Here is a 27,018-nt window from a genome sequence, read left to right as displayed (position 1 = left end):
TTGCCTCTCACACAACTGCTATGAAACACAAGTTTCTATCATATTTCTAGCAGCTAGGTGGCATATTGTGTGGTGTGTTTGATTTAATGCAGCAAATTTAAAACCTCAGTAATACAATATAAGACAAATGGCTCTCCGAGGAATTCATACTTACCTGTGCGTGCAAGCGTCGCATTTTTAGGGCATTTGCGCATGTGTTTATATGTGTGTGTGTACTTGTGTTTGTGCCAGATGATGGGAAGAGTGTACATTGTTGTTCTGACTCAGAAGCTTTTCCATTTTGGGAGCCCCCGTCCGCCCATCAGTTTTTTTCATCTCTTACGTCAATGCCTCCAGACTGTTAGTGAAAGGGTTTTCCCGCTCAAAGCCCCTTGAGAGCTTCTGCCAGGTCTGCTTCATTATTGTAGGCACTTTTACAGGCAGATGGGTTTCAGTACAGACTGGAGAGAAAACTTCAGTGGAAATAGTGAATAAGCTTCCTGGGTAATCCTCCAACTTCCTTGTCTCTTTTGTTAGGCCGTGGCAATTTTTAAACAGGTGTTTGTGTCCAGTGAAATAGCACACTAATTGTTTTTTTTTTTCCTTCAGTGAAATGGCACAATGATCACAAGACCATGACGTTAACAGGATGTGCGCTCACTTCCTTTGAACAGAGTGCTTGTTCCTGTCATTTGACTCGAGGTCATGCAATAACTTTGTGCAACAGAGACGGGAAATAGCTGATATAACTGAGCAGCTTTAAAGTGTGGGTTGTTGGTAAATGAACAGAGACACAGCCAAGCAGAGGATTTACAAAGTGACAGACAAACAGCCAGAAAGGATCTGAGTACGTGACACTGAACATACAGTAGTGGACAAATGGATTACAAAAAAAAGAGGAACAGGAGGCGCAAATCTCATAGACAAGACTGTTAATTACCTCGACAAATTCAACAGAGCCTCATGACTGCTGAGCTGGAACAAAATATTGCTTCTTGTCTCAAACAATCAGCTCTACTAATGCCAACACTTGCCCCATACTCGACCCATTTCTCTGCCCTCCTTCCCATTGTACAAACACACATGACCCACTTAGAGAAGCTCTCTCTCTCTCTCTCCCTCTCTCTCATACACACACCAACACACACACATACTCTTTGCAATCTTGTATAACCAACAGTTCTTAGAAACGAAAGGAAGATGTGTAAACATCTTGCAGTCTGTAACTGTATTGTGCAGCTGGAATAGCTTACATCAGTGAAAGCTGACTTAATGTGTCCACTGCAGCCGGCAGAGGTGACATACAGACAAACAGGTGACAGACAAACACAAATTGCATCCATACAGAGCAGAGAGGAGTCAATCACTGAGAAGAGTTTGTGAAGCAGCTGTTCTGACCACAGGCTGTATATAAAGATGGATGACATGTCTCAACTTCCTGCCACTATGCTAAAGTGATGCCAAAAATTTGCATTTTCGGGGCTGACATCTTGCTTATGTGACATCATTTGCAATGATGTCACATAAGCAAGTAGGGGGGGGGGGTTGGTTAGTTACCGTAAACATGGCATAATCCCAGGTTCAGAGAATAGGCATAGCTGTAGCCACCTCTATTGTAGTGTGTTTTCAGTTCATGAAAGTTAACTGTAACATTTTGGTCACGGTGGCCACATCCACGGGAGGGTGCAGGATCTTTATATACAGTCTATGGTTCTGATCATTGACTGTATATAAATATGGATATCATGACAGCTCCGCAAAAGTAGGTCATAAGTCCTGCCCCCTCCATGTTAGTGGATGGGACATGAGCCAAACTAAAATATCAAAGTACACATCAAATAAATTTTTCCCAAAGATGGTTTCTGTCATTTTAGGTAGTTCTTATCAAGCTGATGCTTGTCTAAGTGCTCATTTTTCTTATAAGTTTGTTTTCATTTAGTTATATGACGATATAAAAAGGGGGTGTGACGTCATGATTGACAGCTGTGACAGCTGCTCTCATACCTCCATCAGGTGGCCGGATGGCTGAGGGAGCGTGTCCTGCAGGCTGTCATCCTGCCGCCCAACTCTACTGCGCAGACTCTGGCTCCAAATTATGTCACACAAACAAGATGGCAGCCCCCGGAAAGGAGATATTTTGGCTTCACTTTTGTGTAGCGGTAGGAAGTGGAGACACGTCATCCATATTTATATACGATATACGATTCTGACCTGTAACCTACAGAAAAAAATAGCAGTTTATGTTGGAGAGGGCAAATGCTCATTGTTGTGTTATTAATGTTGTAAAGTTCTAAAATGCAAGATGGCATCACAGTTTAGTTGCAGCATTTTTGTCACACACACACAGCCATGTGAGGGACGAGGATGACTGTAGTTATGTGTGCGCTCTGATGTATGTTTGTATTAAGATGAAAGAGATCTATTAACCACTTCAAAAACTTTAAGTAGCCAAGCATTGATGAAATCAAAGAACTTCAGATGATCCCAAATTTATCAAATAAACACAAATGCATGAGGTAGAATTTGCGGGAAATGTTTATACAGAGTTGCACAAGACAAATATTTTTCCATTTGATAATAGCGCAGTCACCAGCAAATGTCGGGGTTTCAAAACTGATGAAATGAATGCATCACCTGCAATTGGCTGTTAGATCAAGCAGAATAAATCCAGCATATTTGAAACAAGTCATCAGAAGAGCAGCTCTAACAGCTCAACACACTCATAACTCCGATAAATCCACTTCAACAAATGAAGATCAACGTTCAGCAAACTGATTTCTTCAGTTTTTTTTATTGACACTGTAATGTTTAGCAGGTATAATTTTTACCATGTTCACCATTTCAGTTTAGCATGTTTAGCACTAAACACAAAGTACAGCTGAGGCTGATGGGAGTTTCATGAAGAACATGAATATCTGTACCAACGTTCACAGCAATCCATCCAGGAGACATTCTCCTCCAAACCAAAAATTTGACCCTCATGGTGGTGCTAGAAGAAAGTCAGGTGATCATCAAAGTCATAAGAAAACATCATCTGGGCATCATCAATGTCTGTACAAAATTTAATTGTACTCCATCCAATAGTTATGAAATAGTTCAGTGTGGATTAAAGTGGTTGAGCGACTGACTAAGTGATCTTTAAGAAATGAAGTGAACTGAAATTAAGAGTTTAAGAGTGTTATTCAATGATCTCAATTGGAAAAAACTTAAATGTTATTCTGAGGAAGTAAAAAAGAAATAGACCTCATCAATGGGAAAAGTGATATCAGAGGGTTTCCTATTGGAAATATGTCAGTGACTAAGCTGTGGCCTGTCTTTGTGGCTCAGGAGGGTTGGTGATATCCATGATACCCACCTGCAACATGTGGTCACGCAACAAAGAATTAGTAGCATTATCTCTGCTGTCACAAGCCAAGTGTAACAGGAGCGAGAGGCCTAGGAGTCAGGCTGAGTGACGCACCCACCATCTGACTTTAAGCACTCCAAGTTTCCACACAGGCACAACTTCTGACACTCCCGTGTCATGACACGACCATGTGGTGCAATGAGACTCTCTGACTCTCTCTCTGGTGATTGTTCCTCTTATACGCCATCATTTCTCTCACACATATTGTATAAAGACCCTGCAGAGAGAAATGAAACGTTGAAGTGAGAGATTACACAAGGGGGACTTTACTGAACAGCAGAGAAAGTTAGAAAAATGCTGTGAGTTACATGATGCAGAAGAGAAGATTGTGCATTTAGTCTAGGAGAACATGGATTTAAAGGATAAGGTTGGCAATATTCTATACTTTTATTATTATTAACTAATCCCATGCAAAGACCAAAACTAATAACTGTTGGTCCATCTGTCAATATTTTCTCTGTCCCAAGCCCATTCATTTGTAATGAGAATGTAAATCTTTGGGAGGAGGGATTGTTTTGTTTTGTTTTGCCCTAACTAATCACTAGTGAGTGAAGTGTTCATCCCACCAACATCCTTTTCAGTTTACAAACAATTACTAGTAGTGATTGCTAGGACAAGTTAACATGTTTCATAATAATCCAACAAATATACTGATTTATTTCTGTAAGTTGATTTGTACAATTGCATTGACCCCATCCATGCTTGTCAACATTTTTTTCATGAATGTAGCTAGCTGACGTGATCCCCATTCTTAACCCTGCCTAGTACACTCTGATTGAGTGTTGGTTTCTCTAACCAGTGGAAACAACCATCAGCAGGTACAATTAGAGCTTTTTGAACTGCTGAAAAAATCTGGTATGTGGGCGATCATTTGGAGGTCTTGAACGAGGCTACAGTGCTGTGGCTATATGTGTTGTTTTTATCGTTATGTGGCTCCAGGGATAGTAATGTCAGTTAATTAGTCCACCACTTTGGTTCAGACTGAAATATCTCAACAACAATTGGATGGATTTCCTTGATATATTGTACATACATTCATGATCCCCAGAGGATGAATCCTACTGACTACCGATGCCCTGACCTTAGTGCCATCATGTTCAGTTTTGGGTTAAACATCTTGACAACTAACTATTGGATGGATGACTATAAAAGTTGGTATAGTCCAATACTTTGATTTGTAACTATTTGCAAAACTAGCCTCAGCTGTACTTATAAGCATACTTCACGCTACTGTATATGGCCTTTTCTGTAACTTTCCTAACCGACGATCCAATATCCACACCTACTTCCCACCATGATTGGTCAGCTGTGTGGAGGTGAGAAAAGAGAGAGGGTTTTAACTACTCCCTTTAGCTCTCCTTTTTCATTCTTGACGCAACATTTTCACAATTTCTGTCACTTCACGTGAACAACTAAGTGCAACACTATGAATGAAGAAGGTAGTGTCTGAAAATTTGCTCCAGTATCCCTGTATTTAAACAATATCACGTATCCTCCCACTCTATGATGGCCAACTTTTCACTCCACCTTCGAGTGACGCTGTTCGGAAAACAACAATCAACACTTATGATTTCCAATGTGGACAGACAATACGTCCTATGAACTACTTCTGATTGAACATAAACCAACCCTAACTCTGCATTCAATATACAGACACAAACTAGTAGAAAATATCTTGCCTCTCATGAATCTGTACATCTGTGGGTGTTGTGTTGAGCACGATACTTAGATACTCTGCTCCGAGAGCACAGTTGTTTTCAGATGTAGCCTCTGTACTACACATGAGAAAGTACCATATTTCCTCAAATAGTGGCTGGGGCCTTTATTTACCTCAACTGCAGAGGCTACCAGGCCTTTAATGCATACTTATATTAGAGAGAGGCCTTTATTTCTAATTCCCTCAGTTTGATAAGTACCGTATGTTTGCTCATATTTTAGTGCAAAGTTGTTTTCTGATCTGCCTCAGTTTGCTGTGTTTAATTTTTGTGACTGCATTACCAGTAATCCACTTACTCCGACATGCAGAACAATAATTTTAGCGCTTGAGTTCCACCCGGAACGTTTTGGCAGTGCACCACTAAGCTGTAGCATGCGGGTAGTCTGCTCATGGATGTACGCTTGCTGGCTCAGCTAAGTTACCCTGGTTACCCAGGATACCCTGGTTACCCATGCTCATGTAGTATCGCTGCCATTATTATTATTGAAATATGCGCCGTTAGCCCCGTGTTTAAACAATATCATGTCTCCTCCGTCCCCCTCCCCTCTCTGTGACAGTCGGCTAGAGGGCTATGCATATACTCATAGAACTGGAGTTACATCTAGGTAACTACTATTTATGCTTAACTGGTGTGAACATTTTATAACAGGCACCAGGACTTTATCCACCCTTGTTTTTTCCTCGGCCTGTTTTTGGGGCTGGCCTTTATTTGTTTCTGTTGACCACGCCCTCAGCCATTATCAGAGACCTGGCTTTTAATTGACTACCATCTTTTATTTGAGGAAATACGGTAGTTAATTTCCTGTTACAGTTTGTAGAGTATAGAATTGCTTTGTTTTTCTTTTTTACCTTCGGGTATGTGTTGATGTAACTGTTTTAATGCAACAATGATGTTTGAGCTGGCAAGACTGATTGGCGATGTTTGGTCCTGTATCTATGCTGGAAGTAATCAAAATGAGCATTAGAGGACATTTTAAGAGCCATTTGAGCTTCTCTCTACTTTCCCCTGAAGCATAGCTGGGCGCCTTTTGAGTCTCTGTAACTCAGCAGGTGGCGCTGGGCTGCAGTGCCAGATCCCATTCACAAAGAATAGCAGCCTATTGCTGTCCTAGTTTTTGAATCCTTCTGTCTTAACCGCCTGTAAATGCAGCCGCACAGAGCTGCTAGAATGGCCGTTAGTGTTGTTGGACAACAACATTAATCACAGATAGACTTTGGCTACATGGGCAGTACTTGTTAGTAGGATCAATTTACCCAAATCATTGTTGTTTTTGGTCTTTTCGTTTGTTGAGAATGTGGAAAAAAAAGAAAGACACAGAATAGATAAGCATTTAATTTCCCAACAACTTGAAAGGTGAGGTGACAGTGAACAAGGAAGAGCGTTACAGACTCTGAGTTTGTGACACAGAGAGACTAATTGAGCACACAGCTGCTGAGTGAACTCAGTATGAGAGTGTAATGGAATGTAATGGAATGCTCACACACACGCCAAAGCCTGCTGTACAATATTAACAGAGCCCAAAGTGCGTCATAGCTCTCACAGCTGACTGTGTGTGTGTGTGTGTGTGTGTGTGTGTGTGTGTGTGTATGTGACCAAGTGTGTATACTTGTGTTATGTGCTTCCCTTTAATCTCTCTCCACTGTAGTGCAAAACTAGTCATGTGCTGATGTATGAGCCTCCAAATCAAAGTCCTGGGTGGTGTCGCTACCATGAAAAAACAATGGCAGCGCTGCATTAACCAACCATGTAGGGTACATGACGTGCTATCTATGTGAAAAATTAGAGCTATGAATGGAGTGTGTGACAGTGAAGGCAGTTAATTGTGGTGATTTGCGTCCTAGTTATGATTAAGATGATGATGACAATAAACAATCAATTTAGAAAACTTATATATACATTCTAAAGGATATGCATGTGGGACACTACTGCACATACAGTAACTGCTTCAGCACATTCACCATGTGAATTTTGACAAAGGTAATAATGCAGGACCTGCCTTAAAGTAGCATTTAAATAGATTTTGTTTTTCAGTTTCACTGCCTAATATTTCTAATTCAGTTCTCTTCAGAATCTATTAGGGATGTGCAGAGGGCCCAGTATTTGTATTTGTATCTGTATTTGTATACAAAATTATTTGTATTTGTATTCGAATAAAAGTGAAAAGAGGTTTAAAAATCCTGTTTTTATTTTTATTACGCTTTTAATTTTAGAAAATTAAAGTGTTACAAGAAGTGTTCATGAAGTGTTCCCTTGGGAGCACTTCATTTGTGTCAGTAGTTCAGCTTTACTTCTTGGGAACACCCCCAACTCTGGGAGTGATGTCCAAATTAGGAAATGTGCATCATGTAGCAAGTGGATGTGACCCGTTGAGACCTGTTGATAGACGTAACAGCGGAGCAGAGGAGAGACACTGAGATAGTGATGTAACTGACCTGTGCGCGGGTATTTAACATGTTTTTTTTCTTCCTGAAAACAAATAATTTTTAAAATATTTGTATGAAACAAATATTCGTAAAAGAAAAAACCCCACTATTTGTGCTTTGCTGAATAACGTATTTGTATTCAGGCACACTCGTAGTATCTATAGTAATGGTTATTGATAATTACTGATAGTAACCTTGGAAAAATTAAGAAGACCTTATCAACAACCTATCATGATTGATAGGTTGCAAGAAACAAAAGTAATCCAAAAGTATCCCACAAGTAATTGGCCAATGGGGACGCAGCCTGGTGACACACACCCACATTAGAGCTCTGTGTCAGAACTGAAACTGAAAAAAGTGACCACAAAAGAGAAATCCCGATTAGTGAAAGAAAAGCAGAGAATATTGTAATCAAATGTAGCAATCTTGTAGTTTTATCCTAAGTTTTGCCTTTGAGGTCATTTTTTTGGTTTCAATAATCTATTTATTCACTTTCAATCAAATGTTTCAAAATAATGTTTTTTTATATGAGATTTTGTTCAGTTATTATGACACAAATGTAATCCCATATATTTCTGGCCATCTGATGAATGTAAGTCCATTACTCACTCTCCATTAAGCTCTGTTTTGGTCTCCACCAACTCCCGAGGGCAATATCTGCTTCACTATGTTCAGCACATGTCTGGTGTTGACCAGACAGTGTACTGGGGGTTTATTAGAGCTTTTGTCGAAAGCAGCTGCTAGATGTTGTTGAGAGCAGTGAGACTGAACCACAGCACTAACATTGTGGGTCGTAAAACCAAAACTGAACTGCAGAGTTGGGTGACAATTCTCCGTGGGTTCATATCTAAAGGCAACATCTGCCACATTAGACATTGTCATGTGATCAGTTATTTACAAAGAATTATTGGCTAGTGCAGCTTTAATGTTATGTGTGTAAGAAATACTTTCAGGTTCAAGTTCATTACCTGGAAATTTCACTCAGAAAGCAGATGAAGTGATAAATAACCTCTGGCTGGTTCCATGACACATGGGTGAGTTTACTTATAACACACAATTAATAACTGACAAATAGTATACAAGGTCATCTATTATGTTATGCCATGTGATTAACAACATGTCCAGGCTGCTAACACAAACAAACTGGAGTTTATTCCTGGCTTCAGTCTTTACTTCCTCCAGTTGTTGTGGTTGTTTTATACAACCCAGAATCACGCATTTGTCTCAGATGACATTACAGTATAAACAACATGACAGCTTCTATTCTCACACCCTCAGTTTGGTTAAGGAAAAAGTCAGTTCAAGTAAGATATTTACCTGTGAATGAGCAAATACGACAAAGTTACATGATATTTCCAGACTTTATGATTTAAAGAAGAACACCTAAATGTGCCTTTTAATTGACTGAAGTGGGGTGTAGCAGCTGGGAAAAGTCATATGAAGCAATGAGGCTACACCACATTTCCAGATCACTTTGTAATGTCTTCTTACTCAAAGATTTTCTATACAGTAGATAAGAGTGGCAGATTCTGTTTGTCTGTTTATTATTAGTATTATTTTTAGATGAAACATTTCCGGTTTCTGCTGCTGTTCCCAGATGGATGTGTGAACTGATTGGTGTAGCAGTAAACTCTGTTTTGCAGAGCCCTGTCGTGTACTTCCGAAAGTTGTTTATTTACTTTGCTCCGGACCTCCATGAGCTCCACAAATCCTCTGGTATTCACTCGTCCTGCCAGAGGGCTCGATTATTGGCAGTGACGCAAGTGTACCGTTTCTCACTCACGTACACACAATTAGGAGAATGCTAATCTCACAGCAAGGGGAAAGATCCAACAGCCACTTCAGTGGCTTCCTAAGAACATTTCTGAGTGTGTTTGGGTGTTTTTATGTGCTTTATATGACATTCAGACCAGTAGGCCTTTTGTGTACAATAACTGTGGCATTTAAGTGTTTCTTATGGAACAGTTCTTGTGACTGATATACTACTGACCTTATGAGCCTGAATTTCCCTTTTGTCAGCAGACATAAAGTTCCTCTCTCATCTACAGCTAATCACTGGGGTTATTTTGCAAGTCTAAGTTATTTTTTTACATTTCCACAGCTACATTTTTCTCTCAGACATCATTCTGCTTTCTTCCTCATAAAGAAATTCTGGGAAACCTCTCTGCTCAGTGCACTTTCACTTTGATAACTGACTTATTCAAAACACGCTGAATGTTTTATGACAAGCTGTCTGTGTGTGGAAACTTGGGAGTCTGATTCACTTCCTGTGTGTGTGTGTGTGTGTGTGTGTGTGTGTGTGTGTGTGTGTGTGTGTGTGTGTTTTGAAGAGAGCAGAAGGTGAGATAGGAAAGGCCCATCCAAGTGCCTAATAGTCCTGGCCAAATTCCAAAATGCTTTGCAAGTCTGATTTTACTCTGAGTCCTAGCCAGGAATGTTTCTTTCAAGTGGTGAGAGTAGAATAATCCGATAACTGCACTTAAAAGATAAGGCTGGTGATATGTTATATTTTCCATACTGTCAACAAATCCCATGAAAAGACTAAAACCAATAATAAACTGATCCTACAAACAAATATTGTCTGTGTTGCTAACTATTAAAAACACATTAATGAGCCACATTTTTGCACTGGGTGACATGTTCCTTCATTACCATGAACATGGGAACCTTTAGTTTATTATGAGTCCTTTCTACATACACTGTCCTGATGCCATAAACACTCAATGTGCACCAAAAGAGTATTAATCCGCCACTGAAAATAGTCCTCAACAAATGTACTATTTACTCCTGTTTGAGTGACATTTGTTAAAGACTACAGTGCCCAACTGTTTTAGGAAGTTACTCTGCCTTTGTCAAAAATGAAACCATACATTTGTGACCCATTTTTAAAGAGTTATGTTCTCAGGAAGAACCAATGAGCTTGGGGCAAACCACAGACACCAGTAAGGAAGTAAGAAGCTACAAACACGTTGTTGGCTTTGGTCTTTTCATAAGATATAAAGATTCAACATGCAGATTCAGGGTTTGTTAAACAAAACATATGATCAGCTTATAAAATATGATTCACTGCTCGACCAGCTGCAATATTAAAATATTACTTACACTTCAGTGATAACAATCCTCTGTGTGTATATATATATATATATATGTATTATGGTGCAACACTCAAAGGTGCCATGTTTTCTGCCTAATGAGTGGGGGTTTTTTGTACTGATCCTTATGTAAATGATCTGAGTACTACTCTACTAGTAGTACTCCACTACTGCTCTTACATCTCCAAGCCTTATCTACCTTTTCTCTGCTGTGCCTGTTCTCCACATGTTTATGCATGCACAGAGTCGTGTAGCCCTGTGACTTCAGAGACAATCTGTACTGGTCACAGTGAGTCCTGTGTTTCTGTGTACTATGTGACCCGGACAGAACTATCCCAACCCTCAAGCTCAGTTTACAACGAACCGAGTTATAAACAGAATCACCTCTATATATCTGTCGCTGAGATGATACTAAATACTCAACAGACAGACTCTGACCTGTCCAAGGGCAATTCAGCAGGACTTAAACCCACGTGAAAGGGCATGAGAAGAATCATCCTTACAATGTGAGTACACAGGAAACAGTAGATAAATAGTGCAATAATTTCAGCATATGTTTAGATTTGAGTACAGCATCGACAATCAGTCACATCACAGTTACTGACCACTGATCAGTCACAACTCTATTTTTTTGTTGCTTTCTCTCAGACTGAAATTTTTTTACTCTGTCCAGAATTCCTTGTGAGAGTAAAAGTTTTTGCGGAGTGCCACAAGGCTCACATCTAGGTCCTGTCCTCTTTATCTTTATTGTAATATGGATGACACCCAACCATTTATAGTCATTGAAAAAACTGGGTCTCTTTACACATTTATATGGTTGACCTAAATTCTGTTCTATTGCAGGTATATCACAATATAACAAAGGTAATTATTGGTTCAAGAGAGCAAAGAGAGACATTATAATAGTGTTATTATCATCTGATTTAATTCTCCTGCTGTATAATAAATCAAACTGAAACTGCAATTCCATCAAGGGTGTCTGGGCTCAGTCTGAGAGATAGGGTGAGGAGCTCCAACATCCAGGGGAAGCTTGGAGTAGAGCTGCTGATCCGAAAGGAGCCAGCTAAGGTGGTTTGGGTACCTGGTTAGGATGCCTCATTGGTACCTCCCTCTGGACGTGTTCCAGGCACATCCAACTGGTAGGAGACCCCAGGGCAGACCTAGAACATGCTGGAGGGACTGCGTATCTCCTCTGGCCTGAGAACGCCAGGAGGAGCTGGAGGGCGTTGCTGGGGTGAAGGATGTCTGGGTTTCTTTACACAGTCTGATGCCACCGTGACCTGGTCCTGGATAAGCAGCAGAAAATGGATGGATGGAATTTTATGCTACTTTATATTTTTATGTCACTGCATTTCAGAACAAAATGTTGTACTTTTGACATACAAAACGTGGTCATTTTATAAAATATTTGTTATACACTACCCGGCTGTAGTAAAATTATTGAAACTTCTGCCAACTAGACCAACGTAGTGCTAATAACCAGGAAACCCAATGATATAATGTGTATATAGTGATTTTTTTCCGGATAATGAGTACTTTTACTTTTGATACTTAAAGTACTTTTTCTTCTACTACTTTTGCACTTTTACTTAAAAACAATTACTGTATGAGTGCAGGATATTTACTTGTAATGGAGTATTTTTACAGTGTGGTACTTTTACTTAAGTAAAGGATCTGAATACTTGTATTCTCTTTGTCTAATCTCACATACTAATGGACTCATCAGCCTAATATTTTTTGTGCACATTTATGACTGTATGCTCAAGGACCTCTCATGGTTGCAGTGATTCACAATTTTCAAAAAACTATTTTATAACGCTATTGACAGCTCTGTTCACTTCAGCTCTGTCTCCCCGCTCCTCATAACTGGCTGGTAGGGGTCGCAAGTGATCAACAACTGCTTCAGTTTGGAATCTTGTTTCTACTAGGGACAACCAATCATGCCTTGTTGCCACATTAGATCAATCGGTGCCAAATTTCGGTACCCTGAGAGCGGGTTGTGTTGTGAATTCAAATAAATATTGATAAAATTCCTTATGAACCTATCACAAAGCTTAGACTTTCGTCTTTTCAGCAGTCCTCGCCATTGTACGATATGCGTCACAACATAGCAAAAGGTATTTCCAGCAATCGGCTGGTCTCTGTTGCGGGCCACATTTTGGCTTTTGTCGTGGCTCAAAAACTGACATCCATAGAAATGTTTAGTCTCGTCTTTATCCTTATGTCAAGCAAATTAAGTTTCATACATGACGTAAGCTGGAGTATATAAAGGTATATATTACTTATCTTACATAGTACTGTCTTGTTGTCGTACCACATATAAACATAGTTATAAATCAAATGGTCACACAGTGTTGTTGAGAGCATGTTACACAATGCTTGTTAGTTAATATGAGGTCATGTCCGCAGCAGACTGCAGCCGATGAATGATATGTTTGTGGTGGCTGGACGTCAAATGTACAGCGTTCCTTTCGCACTGAGTGCTCGATAGCAACTCCCTGAGGGTCGTATGTCAAATGTCAAGCCATATGTCACACATGTAATGTGTGCAAGTGTGTGTGTGAGGCACCAAAGCAGCCCCTCACAGTATAAATCTGTACATGTAGCAAGCAGCAAATCACCTTTGGAACACGCAGTGCTCCGTTCATCCTGCAGAAATTTAAATTGGAGTTTCACCACTTTCTTACTCTCTTGTCTTGAGATAATGAGCAAGCAGTGAGAGGTGAGGAGTGCAGCAGAGTTCACTTAGCTCTTGGATGGTATGGCTTTTTATTTTGCTGTTGCGTCACTTCACTCCCACACAGCCTTCCCTGTCAGATGTCGGACACCGGTCCGCTCTCAGTTTCATGAATAACTGGTCACCAGGAGGGTCGTCAGGGTGCACTGCATCATCACTCTGCATCACAGCATCATCGTCATAAGGTGCTGGTGCATCATCACTGTGCTTCGCTTTCAGTTAGAGGAAGAGGATGAGACATTATCAAGTTTTTTGTCCAGCAAAATACTTCCTATTAGTGCCAGTGTTTTGTGATCATATATTATCTGTATTAAGACTTCAGTTTTTATTCTCGTCAATAAATGTTCATTCAACTGTGACCTGAGGCCATCACATAATAAGATAACTACTCTTATGTTACTGATGTTTTTCAGTTGTTCTGACAAATATTAATGCCCATTTAAGGGACAATGTCACTGTTGACTCCCTCTGAATCCATTAGATTCAAAGTTTCAAAGGTTTTATTTGTCACATACTCATTCAAAATGTGCAATAAAATGCAGGTTTACATTCTCTTAAGGCTGCGCTAAAACTCTGGAGTGGAATGAAGAATAATAATGAAAATAAAAATAAGAATTAGAAAAAAATGTATAAAAGATAAACATTCAAAGTTAATATTATTATAAATATATGCAAGTGTTTATTGGCCTGGTGTGAATATATATGTCCATTGTACTCCACAGTTGTGAAGCAATCTATACGATTAAATTCTGAGTGCAAATATATATAAAATATTGAGGATATAGAGTTTGCTATCCTGAGCTCCTGTGTTGAACTCGTGGCTACGTAGTGTTTGCACAGAAGCTGGAGTCAGTTGCTATGGTGAGGAGGATCCTTCATAATCTCTTTTTATTATTATAAACTGTAAATATGAATGTGAATGCATGTAAAATGTAAAAGGGTTCTTAAAGTCTACAGATAAGATTTCAGTGAAATCCAAACAACAGACAGTTTAGGAAGTGAACTTTATTCAAATAAATAGCCACATAAATAAACAATCTTTCTTGAACTAACATTCTTGCTCTTAACCTCTTCATGTTCCCCTCAACACACATTCACACATGAGCATACACAAACACACACACTCACATACAGACATGATCACACAGTCAAGTAACAAATCAGAAAAAAAAACATGAAATACTTATTATCCAAAGTTTATCAAAAAGGGTCTTACAGATTTGCATCAAGAGCCTTAGTGTTTCAATAGTTTTGTGAAATGTTTTTCAACATGAGAAACAAAAACAATTTCAGTATTAAGAAATATGAATAAAGTGCAATTCTTGCTTTTGTTTACACAGCAAGTTCAAAGGTCAAAGAAGATATCAAAAGGGGCTTCTGAGTGGATGGCCATTCATCTTTCCTTCTTCAGTGTAGAGCTTCGAGGCGCAGACCTCTGATCGCGGGTTTGTTCAGATAAAGGCACAAGTGTTGGTAGTGAGTGCAATCAACCAGAAATATCAACACTGCATGTTTCCAATGTGGAACTGGGTTTGGAAAAACACTTTCATATCCACTGGACGTTTCACAGATATGACAGAACTAACTACGCTTACAATATTACACATTTTCTTGCAGATTTCTAACTCATTGTCTGAAGTGACTGAACAGATAAATCAGCTTGTTGCAGGTAATGTCTATCTATTTCTACTCACTTATGGACAACTGAAGAAAGTTCAACTTCCAGCACAACATGGTATTGCTATGTTCTGATTTTTTTTTTTTTTTTTTGACATTTTTCTTCTTTTCTAGAAAAGTACAAAAATGAATACCAACATGGTCCTGACAGTAACAGCTAGAGATATTACAACACGTGTAGCATTAGGATTTGGTGGCAGCGGGAGTTTTTTTCACAGCGAAAGCTAAGGAGATCATGTGAAAATTCAAGCTAACCACCATGCTACATTTTGAGGCTGCATACAAATGAAAGTTCAGTAGTGTATCTGTGATAGATCACCCTTCTCTTGTGCGGTTCGCTCTTTGGTAAAACCCATATTCTTCCTTTCAGTTAGAAGACTACACACTTGCTGTGTGAAATAACAGCATTTTGAAATGCTGTCAGTCTTTCTTCTCAATTTCTACTGTACCATGTTATTATGTTACATAACTAGTACCTTTCCTAGTCAGCTAGCTAGCACAGCAAGGTCAAACAGACAAATCAAAGGTGATAACAAAAAAGCCTCAGGACAATTACGCATGTACGTTTTGACTCTCCTATGTCGATTCTTAGCATCATCTTTCCTCTGTATTTCTGTGACAAATATTGCACTGTCCCCACAGTCTTTGCATGATCCGTATGAAAACATTCCTCTAATAATCTGGGACTGCACATGTGTTTTTTTTGAGGATTTTTACAGGTTTTGCTTAGGTTTCCAAATTCTTGTTGCCTGAGGAGGTAGTAGAAGCATCTAAAAAGAAGGTGCTTATTAAACGAAGGGAATGTGGATTGATGTATCCACATACATAAGGTGCTACCAAGCTGACTGATGTACCTGTTGTGCTTTACTCAATCAGCTAGACACTATTTTCCTTCAGTTTTGGCTGATGAGGATGTCTCAATCTTTTTAAAAGATTAAAAGCAGCATTTGCGTATCTATAATCTTGCACAGCAAAAAAAAAAAAAAAGAAAAGTCACAGTTTCAATACAAATGAAAATCAACACCTTCAGTGAATGTTTCTAAGCTTAGGGCACTATACTGCATGTTCATTGCACTGCTACCGAGTAACGTCTCTTGAGAAAGGCGAACAAAGTGGGAAAAATGAAGAAAAAAAAAAGAAAGGATTTTGGTCTTCTCTCCAGTCAAGTGAGCAACATTGAGAACAGGAAATCAAAAAGTGACTAAAAAAGAATGAGGAAGATGGTGTCTTCCTGTTCTCAAAACAATTGAAAAAAAAAATCGAAATGATAACTTAGTCAGCATCAAAACACGTGAGACGTAACTGTATCGGCTAACGTCAGCTCTCATTTCATTCAAGTGAGTCCATGACTTCCCTGGGAGCACATCCCGTCAGGGCGCTGGATGAGAGTTTTTCAGTCTATTATTGCTTCTCTGGCTGTTTGATACGAGTTAAACGCCTTGTGCAGAGTTTGGTTATTGCTTAGTCTTTAGCTTATATGATATAAAAAGCACATGTGTACCCCATGTTGTTAAATTACATGTCAATTTGTCTTTGCATCTGCTTTTTGTTCGTTCTCATCGCTTCTGCTCTCTATTCTTCTCGGCTCAACAGTCATTTTGCTCTGAGCTTCTCCCACAGTGAGAACAATCATTGGTCTTGATGGTTAACGTTTTATTTCACCATCACACAGCTGCTCAGCTGCTGCTGTCCAGCCAGACCCAAATCCAGCACGTCAGGATCTGTGCTGGAGGCTGAGCCAATGCTCCACATCACTGGTTTGGACATGAAGGCGCCTTGTGTCGCTGTCTGCGGCTGCTGTTGGATGCCGGTGTTGAGGTGAGGGTGAGGTTGCTGGCTGATGTGCAGACGAGCCTCAAGAAGGTAAGCAGCGGAGGCCACGGGGGACAGAGTAGAGGAGTAGCAGGATGAGGAAGTCTCGAGGGGTTGTTGCCAGGGGCCGTGCTGTAGACCCACTGAAGCTTGCTGAGGAGGAAGGGGGTTCTGAGGCTTGCTCTTTAGGACGGAGGGGGTGGGTGTGTCAAACAAGGAGGAGGAAGCAAATACTGAAGTAGGTGGAGGAGAGGATGACTGCTGCTGGGACAGGAAGAGCAAGGGATTCTGGGCAGGTCCTGTCTGAGCAGCTTGGACCTGAGGCTGGGGCTGGTGCTGGATCTGTAGCATCCTGGAAAACAAAGACAGAAGATTAGACTGCATCTGCGAGATGTAATTTGTGGGATTTAATGACAAAGTGCTTTCAAAAGTGTGTCTTACCGCTGTTGGTGCAGCACCTCCTCCAACATGCTGCGGTGCTCAGAGAGGGCTGGACCCAGTGACCCACGGCTGCCACGGTTACAAGAGGGTGGAGGGACAACCTGCCTCGTCAGACCCTTGATCTTGTTTAATCCCAGAAGTCCTTTAGTGCGTGTGTTTTTCCTCAGCTGCTGGCGGAAAGCTTTGAGGCCTGTGGAAATGCATGGGAATGTGTTACACAATACTCCTTTGATCTTATAATGTGACACAGTAGACATAAGAAAAATAATGATCGGGTGGAAATAAATGACACTTGATTTCATGTCCCTGCTCCATTACCTTGTGTAAGGGAAGTGTCAGAGGCTCTACGACCCTCCTGGAAACTAGCAGCAGGAAGGCTGCCCTGTGCTTGGGGCAGGAGGTGGGAGGAGAGGGCGAGGGGAGCTCCAGCAGGCACCAGGGCTCCACCTTCTGCCCCAGAGGCCAGAAGTGTTGACATGTCGCCCATAGCAGCCTGCAAAGTGGGCGTAGGACTGGATGAGGACTTCAGACAGCTGTCAGAGGAGGCGCCATCTGAGGGACTGACCACAATACCTACAGAAACAGGATACAGAAGATATTAGACTCTACATAGCTGACAGACTGTGGATTAGTATGTGACCCCTGACCTACGGGTTGCACACTCACATGGAGGGTTGCACTGGTGGAAACGGGCAGACACCTCTGCCAGAGTGTGTCTGCGGGAGGTGGTGGTGGAGGGGAGCAGGGGTCCGAGAGTTTGTGTTGCCTCCTCCTCCTCCAGGTCCCTGGGTCGCACCTCCTCGCTGATACTCGTCTCCAGCAGGCTGTTGGGTGAAATTGAGCGGTTCCAGAGCAGTCTGTTCAGGCTGGCCTCCACTGGAAACACCACACGCTGGAGAGAGAAAGAGTTAAGACTATTAGCCACTGATTGACAGAAGACACGTGTGCTGCAGTGTTTGCTTTTGGTCTATTAGTAGACAAGCATCACGGTGGAAGGTGAAGCCCTGTAACCCCTGAGCTGCTGAATAATGTCAGGTTTTATTAAAATGTGTTTACCTGGAACAATCCACCTTGATCACACTCCATCTCTGGGTACACTGGAGGAGGGTTTTTGGGTGGAATTGAAAATGCTGCAGTTCTAAAGCTGTCGGTGGACTCCATGATCACCTATAAGGTAGCAGAAAGCACACCGCATTTTTAGTCTTCAAGTAGAGAATGCAGATTAGATCAGGATGAAGTACATGTTTAAGCAGGAGCATTCACCTCTGGGCCGTTGGAGTCGGAGGTGCTCCTGGGTCTCTGGCTCCAGGTTCCACACTGGCGGCTCAGCTGCTGGGTACGATGCTCTTTCACTCTTTCCAGCAGTAGGTAGTAGATAGCAGAGAAGTGATTGTAGCTGCTGCTCTGCAGAGACTGAGGAAATATGATTGAAAGCCAGTAGATTAGTGGTTTGTTTAACTTCTGTTACTCCTAATGCCAGCCTACACCCATCATTTCTTTTAGCTCTTTGTTAAGTATAATCTCTTTAGAGACGACAGTAAACATTGCGGCATGTGATTCATGGTGAGTTTAACTATAGGCAGGGGAGACAGCAAACCTCTTAATTTAATGCCAGACATGACTAACTGTCTTATAGCCCCACCTACTCACTGCTCCACCTCAAGACACAAGTCTCCTGTAACTGTATGCTGTGTTTTTACCATGACTACCCTCTACTGCTAACAACTGACAGCTTTTTTTTTTCTTGTTCACTCACCTCGATAGTCCTCTGGCGGTCAATGCCCAGGGTGTTCATAATACCCAGCACAGGTTCGCTGTAGTCCCCCAGGTTGGAGTTGTACTCTGTCAGGGAATGGCTGAGGGTCTGGTGGGCAGCTGTCGGGTCTGCCAGCATCCAGCGGTGCTGCTTGATCTGGGCCACGCTGATCCTCTTGGCCGGATCCACCACCAGCATCTTGCGGATCAGGTTTTCACAGTCTGGACGACGTAGACAAAGAATTAGTCTTTTGTGTTGGTTTGTGAGCGATTTAGGATTTAAACAGAAATGGTAATTAGCAGTAACTGTTGCGATTTGTATCAGGATAATAGATACCTTGGGACATGAAAAAGGGAATTCTGAAGCGTCCCTCGGTGACTCTTTGTCTGAGCGCAGGAAGGCTGGGCCCGTCGAATGGAAGAGAGCCACAGACAAGAACATAAAGCACCACACCAAGGCTCTGCAAAGAAAAGAGCATTACATGAATATTAGCAATATTTTAACAATGTTAATGCTTACTCTATGAAGAAAGACTGTCAGCCAGTATATTTTCCTTGTATGAGCTTACCCAAATGTCTAGCTGAGGCCCCTCATACTCTTTCCCTTCAAATACTTCAGGGGCAGCGTAAGGCGGGCTGCCACACCATGTCGACAGAGGCTCCCCTGCATTGTAGAAGTTTCCAAATCCAAAGTCTATAAGACACAGACAGAGATAAATAACACTTTTGTTATTAAAACTCTGTTTTCTCTGCATTCCAGCACAAGTAGCTCAGGGCACTGGGACGCAGATGTGTTGCCTTTCTGTGTCTTTAACCACCAGGTGTTATGTAATTTGACATCATGATGTTAAGAGACATTCATAGACCAGATTATATTGCTCTGCTCTGCTCTTAGGAAATCATATTTCTTTATGCTTGAGAGTCTGTTGGTTTGTGTGCTTAAGTAACTTACCATTGTTTATATTAGTCTTGGTAAAATGGGTGAATTATTCACACTTAATTAGCACAGAGAAAGTACAACAGTCATTTAATTAGAACGGCTTGAGAGTCTCAAAGCCTCAAACACTTTCTTAAGGTGAAACTGAAGTGAATAAATAAACAGCACTGATTTCCTGTTTCACATCACACAACAGCCTCTGGGCAGGAAACCAGTAAACATGGTTACGGTAAACAGCACACACAACAACACACTTACCAGCCAGCTTGATGTTCATGTTGGCATCCAGCAACAGGTTTTCGGTTTTTAGGTCACGGTGTACGATGTGGTGTCGATGGCAGTAGTCCACTGCTGTAAGAATCTGCCAAAACTTCTTTCGTGCCTCATCTTCACTCATACGGCCATTTGAGGTCAGGTGGTCTGGAGGGAGAGAGGATTTTTTTAGTTTAATTCAGACAGAAATGTAGTGATATTCTATCTGTCAGAGTATATGGGTCAACGGTTTTAGCCTACATTCATATTTGTTGTACAATAAACCACATTTAAAAGCTGAACTCACCAAACATCTCTCCGTTCTTTGCATACTCTGTTACGATGTACAACATGTCTTTGGTCTCCATGACCTACAAGACAGAAAGAGTGAAAAAAAAATTAAACCAACCGACTCGCAGGCAGCTGGTTATTTATGAAGAATGAATTTTCAGAGTGAAACTTTTTCCAAGCTTCAAAGTGGCCTGCTCCAGGCATTTCTAGGCATGGGACATTTTCTAACCACAAAAATCCCCCTCTCACACTTCTCCATATGCTTGTTCCACATACTGTGCACACACATTTGCAAATACCAGTACCCTGGCTTTCCATGATATGCTCTGTTGCAGTGACTTTCATGAATTTACTGTATATGATGTTTTAAAATCCATTTATACATAAAGGGGAACACATGAATGCAAAACATTCATACTCAGAAATGTTTTCCCTGAGGCTCACACTAGTTGGCAAGGGATACTAGTGTTGAATTTCAAGCTACCCCTATCTCTTTATTTCTAGGAAACAGAAGGACAGATTCACACGGGCTGTTCACATGGGCCCCGTCTAGTGTATCAAAAACACCATACGTCCAATCACTCAACACCCCGGCAGACGATGCAGGCCGGAAAGACGCAATCCTTTCCTGTTGCTCATAAAAAGCTTCCACGTCTCAGGAGAGCCCTCAGGGGCAGAGCGGTTGAGCTAAAAGGTTGCACAACAAAGCGATTTTCGTCAGATGACAATGCCCTGTCTGAGTTGTGCTGCTGGCCAACTTTGAATTAAATGTCACTAAATTCCACTGAATACCGCTTAATTCTTTTCAGCCACCAGCCCCTTCAGAAAACCAAGCAAACAATGATTCAATACACAGACGCCTGCGAGCAGGGAGTAGTCTTTATCTGTGAGATAGGGCAGCTCTCCGGGGCTCTGTCACCTTGAGGTGCAGCTGACGTCATAGCACTGAAGAACTGGCACGGCATGTCAAGGGCCCTCAAACCCCAAAAGAAGAAAGAATAAGTGGAAAGTATATGATTGATACAAGGTCAAAGAGAGAGGCTAAGACAAAGGGAAAGGGAGGGTGAAACAAAACAGTGGCTTTGCTGACCTTTGACTAGAGAGGAAAATGTTGCTCTCATGAGAACAGAGAGAGAATAGAAGCAGCAGCTGATAATCAGGCCGGAGGTCTCAGAACGCTCCCCCAAAAACTACACTGACACGGAGAGGATGTAACCTTTAGATCACAACAGTCTTATGGGGAAGAGGAAGGCATACTATCATCAAGCACCAATCATCTGACTAGCTTCACATCAGACAACCCCAGGGCTACTTAAAAAAGAAAAAAATGTTTATTCCACTTTAACATTAATTTAATTTAATTAATTTAATTACATTTAATTCATTTTTTCCATGTCACAAACCCCTAATCGTAACAGTTTCTGTACTATAACAGAATTAGCACAGCTGTTAGTTCTTACAAGGCTGTTAGTCCTGATTGGAAATGCTGATTAGTGAAGAATGCATGAAACAAGGTTGCCTCAAACTGCCTCAAGGATCCATGTGGACTACAGCTGCATTGTACTTATGTTTAGTTATTGTAACACTGTAATAATATATCTTAAATTATGCCTGGTCTAGATTATGGATTACTAGATCATTTGACATATTTGACCATAATTACTAATACTTGCTAATACACTTTTAGGTAAATATAGCATGAAAGCCACATCACACATACCCATAATACTGTTGTATTATCAATATCGAGATATTGAGCATGAAATTAGGGCTGCAGTCAATGATTATTTTCATTATCAGTTGACCATTTGGTCAGTAAAATCAGAAAATAGTGAAAAACATCCATCACAATTTAAAATGCTTGTTTTGTCCAACCAACAGTCCAAAACACAAAGATATTTAGTTTACTATCACATAAGTCAAAGAAAAGCAGCAATTACTCACAATTGAGAAGCTGGATCTCTGGAATATTTTACATTTTTACTTGAAAAATTATATAAATGATTAATCAATTACTAAAATAGTTGCCAATTCATTTTCAGTTAATTGTTTAATCATCTAATTTTTTTAAACTCTACATGATACTGACGTTTGATTCTGTCAGTACCACCCATGGGATGGTGATACTGACAATGGGAAATGCATCAACACAGTTGAGACATGATTTCACAGCAAGTGCTGCTCAGCTGCTTAAAACCGGACCTGAGGTAATCCTCCAATGTAGCAAAACAGTGCAGGGCTCAACAAAGGGCAGAAAAGTCCAGAGTAAAAAAAAAGAGAGAGAAGGGCATTGTGTGTTTGTTTGTGTGGGTGTGTGTTTGTTGCCAGACGTGTGCCATGGCACTCGCAAGGCCAGCTGAGAGGCAAAAAGCGGATTCTTTCCACTAAGTCTTCAATTTGATTAGGAGTAAAGCAGTGCTTTACGGGGAGGCCTTCACGTGACACGCAGACACATTGCACTTGGCTTTAACAGTTGCTAATTGGACTTAACATTCAGACCTGTGTACGCTGTTTCAAGATTCAAGATGTTTACTGTCACTCCGGTTATAGAAATACAACTGTGAAATATTTGGGCTGGGAGGCTCCATTAAATATATATAAAAATACATATAAAATATAATAACAAAATATGAAAAGCAATATAAAATATATAAATATATGTATTTCTGTAATATATATGCATTTAAAAATATATATGTATATAAAAAGAAAGAATCAAGGCACAAAAAGGTTGCATATTCAATCAATGGTCAATACTGCACAGAGGTGAGACTGCAAACCAGCGCTCTCTGCTTCCCATATCGCTACAATCAGCTCTGCCATTATATAACTCAAAACATCTTAGAAATCCATTGTTCCCAGCACTGACTGGTACCCATGATTATTTTCACTGTCTAACTCTGTTCCTCTCTCTCCCCAACACACACACACACACACACACACACACACACCTCACACACACACACACACACACACACACAAAGGGAGGTCAGAGGGGATTGCACTAATGCTGTTGTGCTGTACTTATGATTCAATGTGCTCTCAGAGTCAGCAGCTCACCAGAAGACTGTACAAACCACTTAGATAACGAATGCCCCTTATTTTTGTCGAACATAATGGAGCCACTACATCCAAATATCTACAATAATGAGGCACAATACTCTGCAACACAAAATGCATCCCCCAGTTTCCACACCACAGCATTTTACTCCCAGATTCATACATGTGTTGCAACCAGCTTCCCTGCACATGGAGCCCTATTAGACCAGGCTGCACTGTGTTCAGTGAGCATTTATAACAGGTTGAATAACACACAGTCTCACGCACACAGAGTCCTGCACACAAATAAACACATGCACGGCAAACAGCAATGGTGCAGAGAGATGAACGATAATACACACCTGGTAAAGTTTGATGATATGGGGGTGGTTTAGCAGCTTCATTATCTGCACCTCTCTGTAAATTTTCTCCAGATTGGAAGGGTTCAGTCTGGTTTTGTCAATGATCTTTATGGCCACCTGCAAAAATCACACACAAGAAAAAATCAAATTAATATACAGATAATTTTTTTTTTGCATACTAACCTGCAGAGACACACACACACACCTATGCACAATAAATATACAAGAGAGGAGCTGCTGACCTGTGTTTTAGTGACTTTATGTTTGGCCAGTTTCACCACTGCAAAGTTTCCTTTCCCCAGGGTGCGGATGATCTCGTAGAAGCCGACCTGAAGTGGCCTCCCCTGGGCAGGGCTGGACTGAGCCGCCCGACTGTTCTCTGACATTATCACCATGTCTGGTGTTACAGCGCGGGGATAGTTTAAGGCTGGCACCTGCTGAGGCAGAGACACAGTTGTATATGTCATTGCTTTTTATTTTTTTATTTCACACACACACATATATATATATAAAGATAGATAGATAGATAGATAGATAGATAGATAGATACACATTACATGTTTACATTTTATAACATAGATCCAATATAAGTAGATAAACCTGTGTGATCAAGGTGCTATCACAATTTTGTTCACAGTGATGTCGTACAATTAAATCACAAAAGTCCTAATTTAATTATCGAAATGTACTTTTTTTGAGCCGGTGAAAGTCTAATAACAAGTCGTGAGATAGTTTTATGCTGCGCTAGGAAACCACAAATGTGTCGTTAGGGGGAAATGTGTAAATGTGAGTCTAATGGATTGAGAAGAGTCCGGTCTTACCTTAAAAAGCGGACATAAACCACCTTCTCTCACAGTTCAAACAGCTCTCAGAGGAAACGTAAACCATTCCACAACCAGAGCGACGTATCAATAACACAATAAAAAGGGAAAAATTGTAGAAAACGAGCGGGGAGCAACTTTTTTCTTCCGTCTTTACTTGGACTTTTTCCACAACAAGTATCTCTCGGCCCGGGACTGGGTTGCGGCCGGTGTGTGCCTATGCGCTCCGCCGGAATGCCGAGCAGAGGGCTTCTGTGCTCAGAGGGGGAACTCCTCCTCCTCCTCCTCCTCCTCCTCCTTCTTCTCCTCCTCCTCCCTCCGCCACCATAACAAATTGATACCCACCTTACTAACGTCACACACGCGTCAGAGCTCCGAGCTGGGTGCAAGGCAAGGCCGGACCCGAGCGCAAGGCACGGGTTGCCGGGCAACAGCGCGGCTCGGGCGCCCGGTGACGTGAGTGCTGATGGAGGGGTTGCTTAGAGATGGAGACGGTGACGTCAGTCGTAGAGATGTGTCACCACGTGATGTTTCCTTTTTGCCGGGCTGTTGCTCGCGGGCTGCCTAACTCCTCACTCGACACCACGGCTGCGCGCGCGAAGCAGAAACAGAAAGCAACTGGTGATCGTCAGTTAGTTTTTATCGTTCACTTATTAAAGCAAATATTCTATTCTATTCTATTCTATTCTATTCTATTCTATTCTATTCTATTCTATTCTTCTGTAACAGAATAATTAAATTGTTTGATTCATATTAATACAGGTTACATATTTGTCTTCTATTCTGTCGTACATTGTGTTTTATTGTATTCTATTTCAATTATTTTTGGTTTTGTTATTCTATTCTATTCTTCAAATTCTATAAGGTTTCTACCTTATAGCCTACACTGATTCCCTGTAAAACTTTATAGCTTATTATAATGCCTCCCTGTGTGACCTTTGTTTGAAAGACAAAATAACACATTCTTCCTCTTACAAATGAAAAGTGATACTCATAAGCAATAAAACACACCCTGGTTTATTTCATTACACTCAAGATTTTTGCCACTACAGCCTTATTTGGTCTGGTATGACCAGTAATGTATGATGTCTGAAGTTAGAAAACTTTTGATCAATACTGTCTAACTGATTCTAATAATGTATGTTTGTTGACTCCTGTTACACTACATTTTCACATGTCATAGATAAACAAGATCGTGTCTTTCAACTAGCTAAGAGGATACTGGGAAATGAAGGTAAATTCAATGTATCATAATCTTGTAATTAGATATCTATCTATCTATCTAATCACAAAAGTAAAACATGTTTATTTATTATAAAGCTTATTCTATATTATTATATATTTTAAATTATGATCAAATGAGAAAAGAAATATTAGAGTAATGTTGTGCCAAACTGAAATTCTCAATGTGAATAAAACTCAAGTAATCACAGACTGGGCCTAAGTGTGAAGTTTATTTGTTGCAATTGTCTGGCCCATCTCGTATTGCAGATAAAGTACAGAGAGGCCAAGAATATCTTTCCCCCCTCTGCAAAGTGCAGATGGGAAAGAAAAGAGGCTGACAGCACCTCAACATAGAGGGAGGACAGCAGTGTGAGGCAGAAAAGAAAAGAAAGGAAAGGTGGGGGAAAACAGGAGGAGTGAGTGTTTCCAAAGAACAAGGAAACAAGTTGAATGAGAACTAGGAGACAAGGGCATAACATGCACATGCGCACATGCAAAGATTCATATTAATCCTCACATTACAAAGTTATTTGAGTGAACAGCAAAGCTATGATGACATTTGAACACCTGTCACACTCTGTCCTTGTGATTTGTGCATCCAAACTTGTGATTATTATGGGAAAGAACCTAGTTCTCTCATATAGTCAGCTTGGTTTCAATATGTAATGGCAGAGGTGCTGTGTGTGACTTCCTTTCGCTTTTTCTTCTCCGAGACTGAGCAGCAGATAAAAGTTTACTGGGGATTTTCCTGTGGTGGAGCCATTCTGCCAATCAAGACGAGGGGAAAACACAGTCCAGGTCATTAGTACAATATCAGAGAACATAGGTTAAATTCACTGCTGTGGGAGTGGAGGTAGGAGGGATTTGTGTTTGTGTGTGATACTACTGGATTTGGTGGTAATCCAGCTAAAAACAAGATTAATTCAATAGAACTGGAGTGTGAAAGGGCAAAGTAAGCTGCACCTAATTATCAAGCAGTGAAGCTGAAAACATGGACTCTGGTGACAAAGTTACACAAAGATGTCTGGCCTGCAAGAAGAGGCTGAATAAAA

At 40.8% G+C, this 27,018-nt stretch overlaps 2 protein-coding genes across 11 annotated transcripts in view; one reads left to right on the top strand and one right to left on the bottom strand.

The window, feature by feature from the left end:
* LOC137192832 (uncharacterized) overlaps nt 1–14,555 on the top strand; it is a 31,332-nt gene extending 16,777 nt beyond the window's left edge. For all 9 annotated transcript variants that reach the window (XR_010930646.1, XR_010930645.1, XR_010930644.1 and 6 more), the window contains one exon: nt 1,993–14,555. Coding sequence is in view for 2 of the 9 variants with exons in the window: in XM_067603801.1 (XP_067459902.1) it covers nt 1,993–2,136 (144 nt within the window). In the remaining 7 variants the exon portion in view is untranslated. The remainder of the gene's footprint in view (nt 1–1,992) is intronic.
* Nucleotides 14,341–25,036, bottom strand: sik1 (salt-inducible kinase 1). Of its 2 annotated transcripts, none has more exons than XM_067603797.1 (14): nt 24,743–25,036; nt 24,164–24,358; nt 23,922–24,038; nt 20,537–20,600; nt 20,236–20,397; nt 19,610–19,734; nt 19,378–19,501; nt 19,042–19,262; nt 18,549–18,698; nt 18,342–18,452; nt 17,952–18,177; nt 17,604–17,858; nt 17,286–17,475; nt 14,341–17,196 (listed from the first exon to the last, which is right to left on the bottom strand). In XM_067603797.1, exons 2-14 carry the CDS (start codon nt 24,314–24,316, stop codon nt 16,686–16,688), a joined length of 2,409 nt encoding a protein of 802 aa, XP_067459898.1. In that variant the 5' UTR covers nt 24,317–24,358; nt 24,743–25,036; the 3' UTR covers nt 14,341–16,685. The 2 variants fall into 2 exon arrangements, with proteins under 2 accessions (XP_067459898.1, XP_067459897.1); XM_067603796.1 differs by having other exon boundaries at nt 24,164–24,355; nt 24,743–25,035.
* Between the last annotated feature and the right edge of the window lie 1,982 nt (nt 25,037–27,018).

Source organism: Thunnus thynnus, chromosome 11 (genome assembly GCF_963924715.1).
Source record: "Thunnus thynnus chromosome 11, fThuThy2.1, whole genome shotgun sequence".
NCBI classification, from domain to species: domain Eukaryota; kingdom Metazoa; phylum Chordata; class Actinopteri; order Scombriformes; family Scombridae; genus Thunnus; species Thunnus thynnus.
The sequence above is the reverse complement of the archived record's forward strand: the minus strand, read 5'-3'. Positions and strand labels throughout refer to the sequence as shown.

Bases quoted from the DNA above. Each gene is read 5' to 3' on its own strand.
- sik1 (XM_067603797.1), bottom strand. From the start codon at position 24,316: ATGGTGATAATGTCAGAGAACAGTCGGGCGGCTCAGTCCAGCCCTGCC. The intron at 18,453-18,548 runs GTGAATGCTCCT...GCTACCTTATAG, and splicing joins CCGACTCCAACGGCCCAGAG to GTGATCATGGAGTCCACCGA. The intron at 17,476-17,603 runs GTAATGGAGCAG...GCATTTCCACAG, and splicing joins TGACACTTCCCTTACACAAG to GCCTCAAAGCTTTCCGCCAG.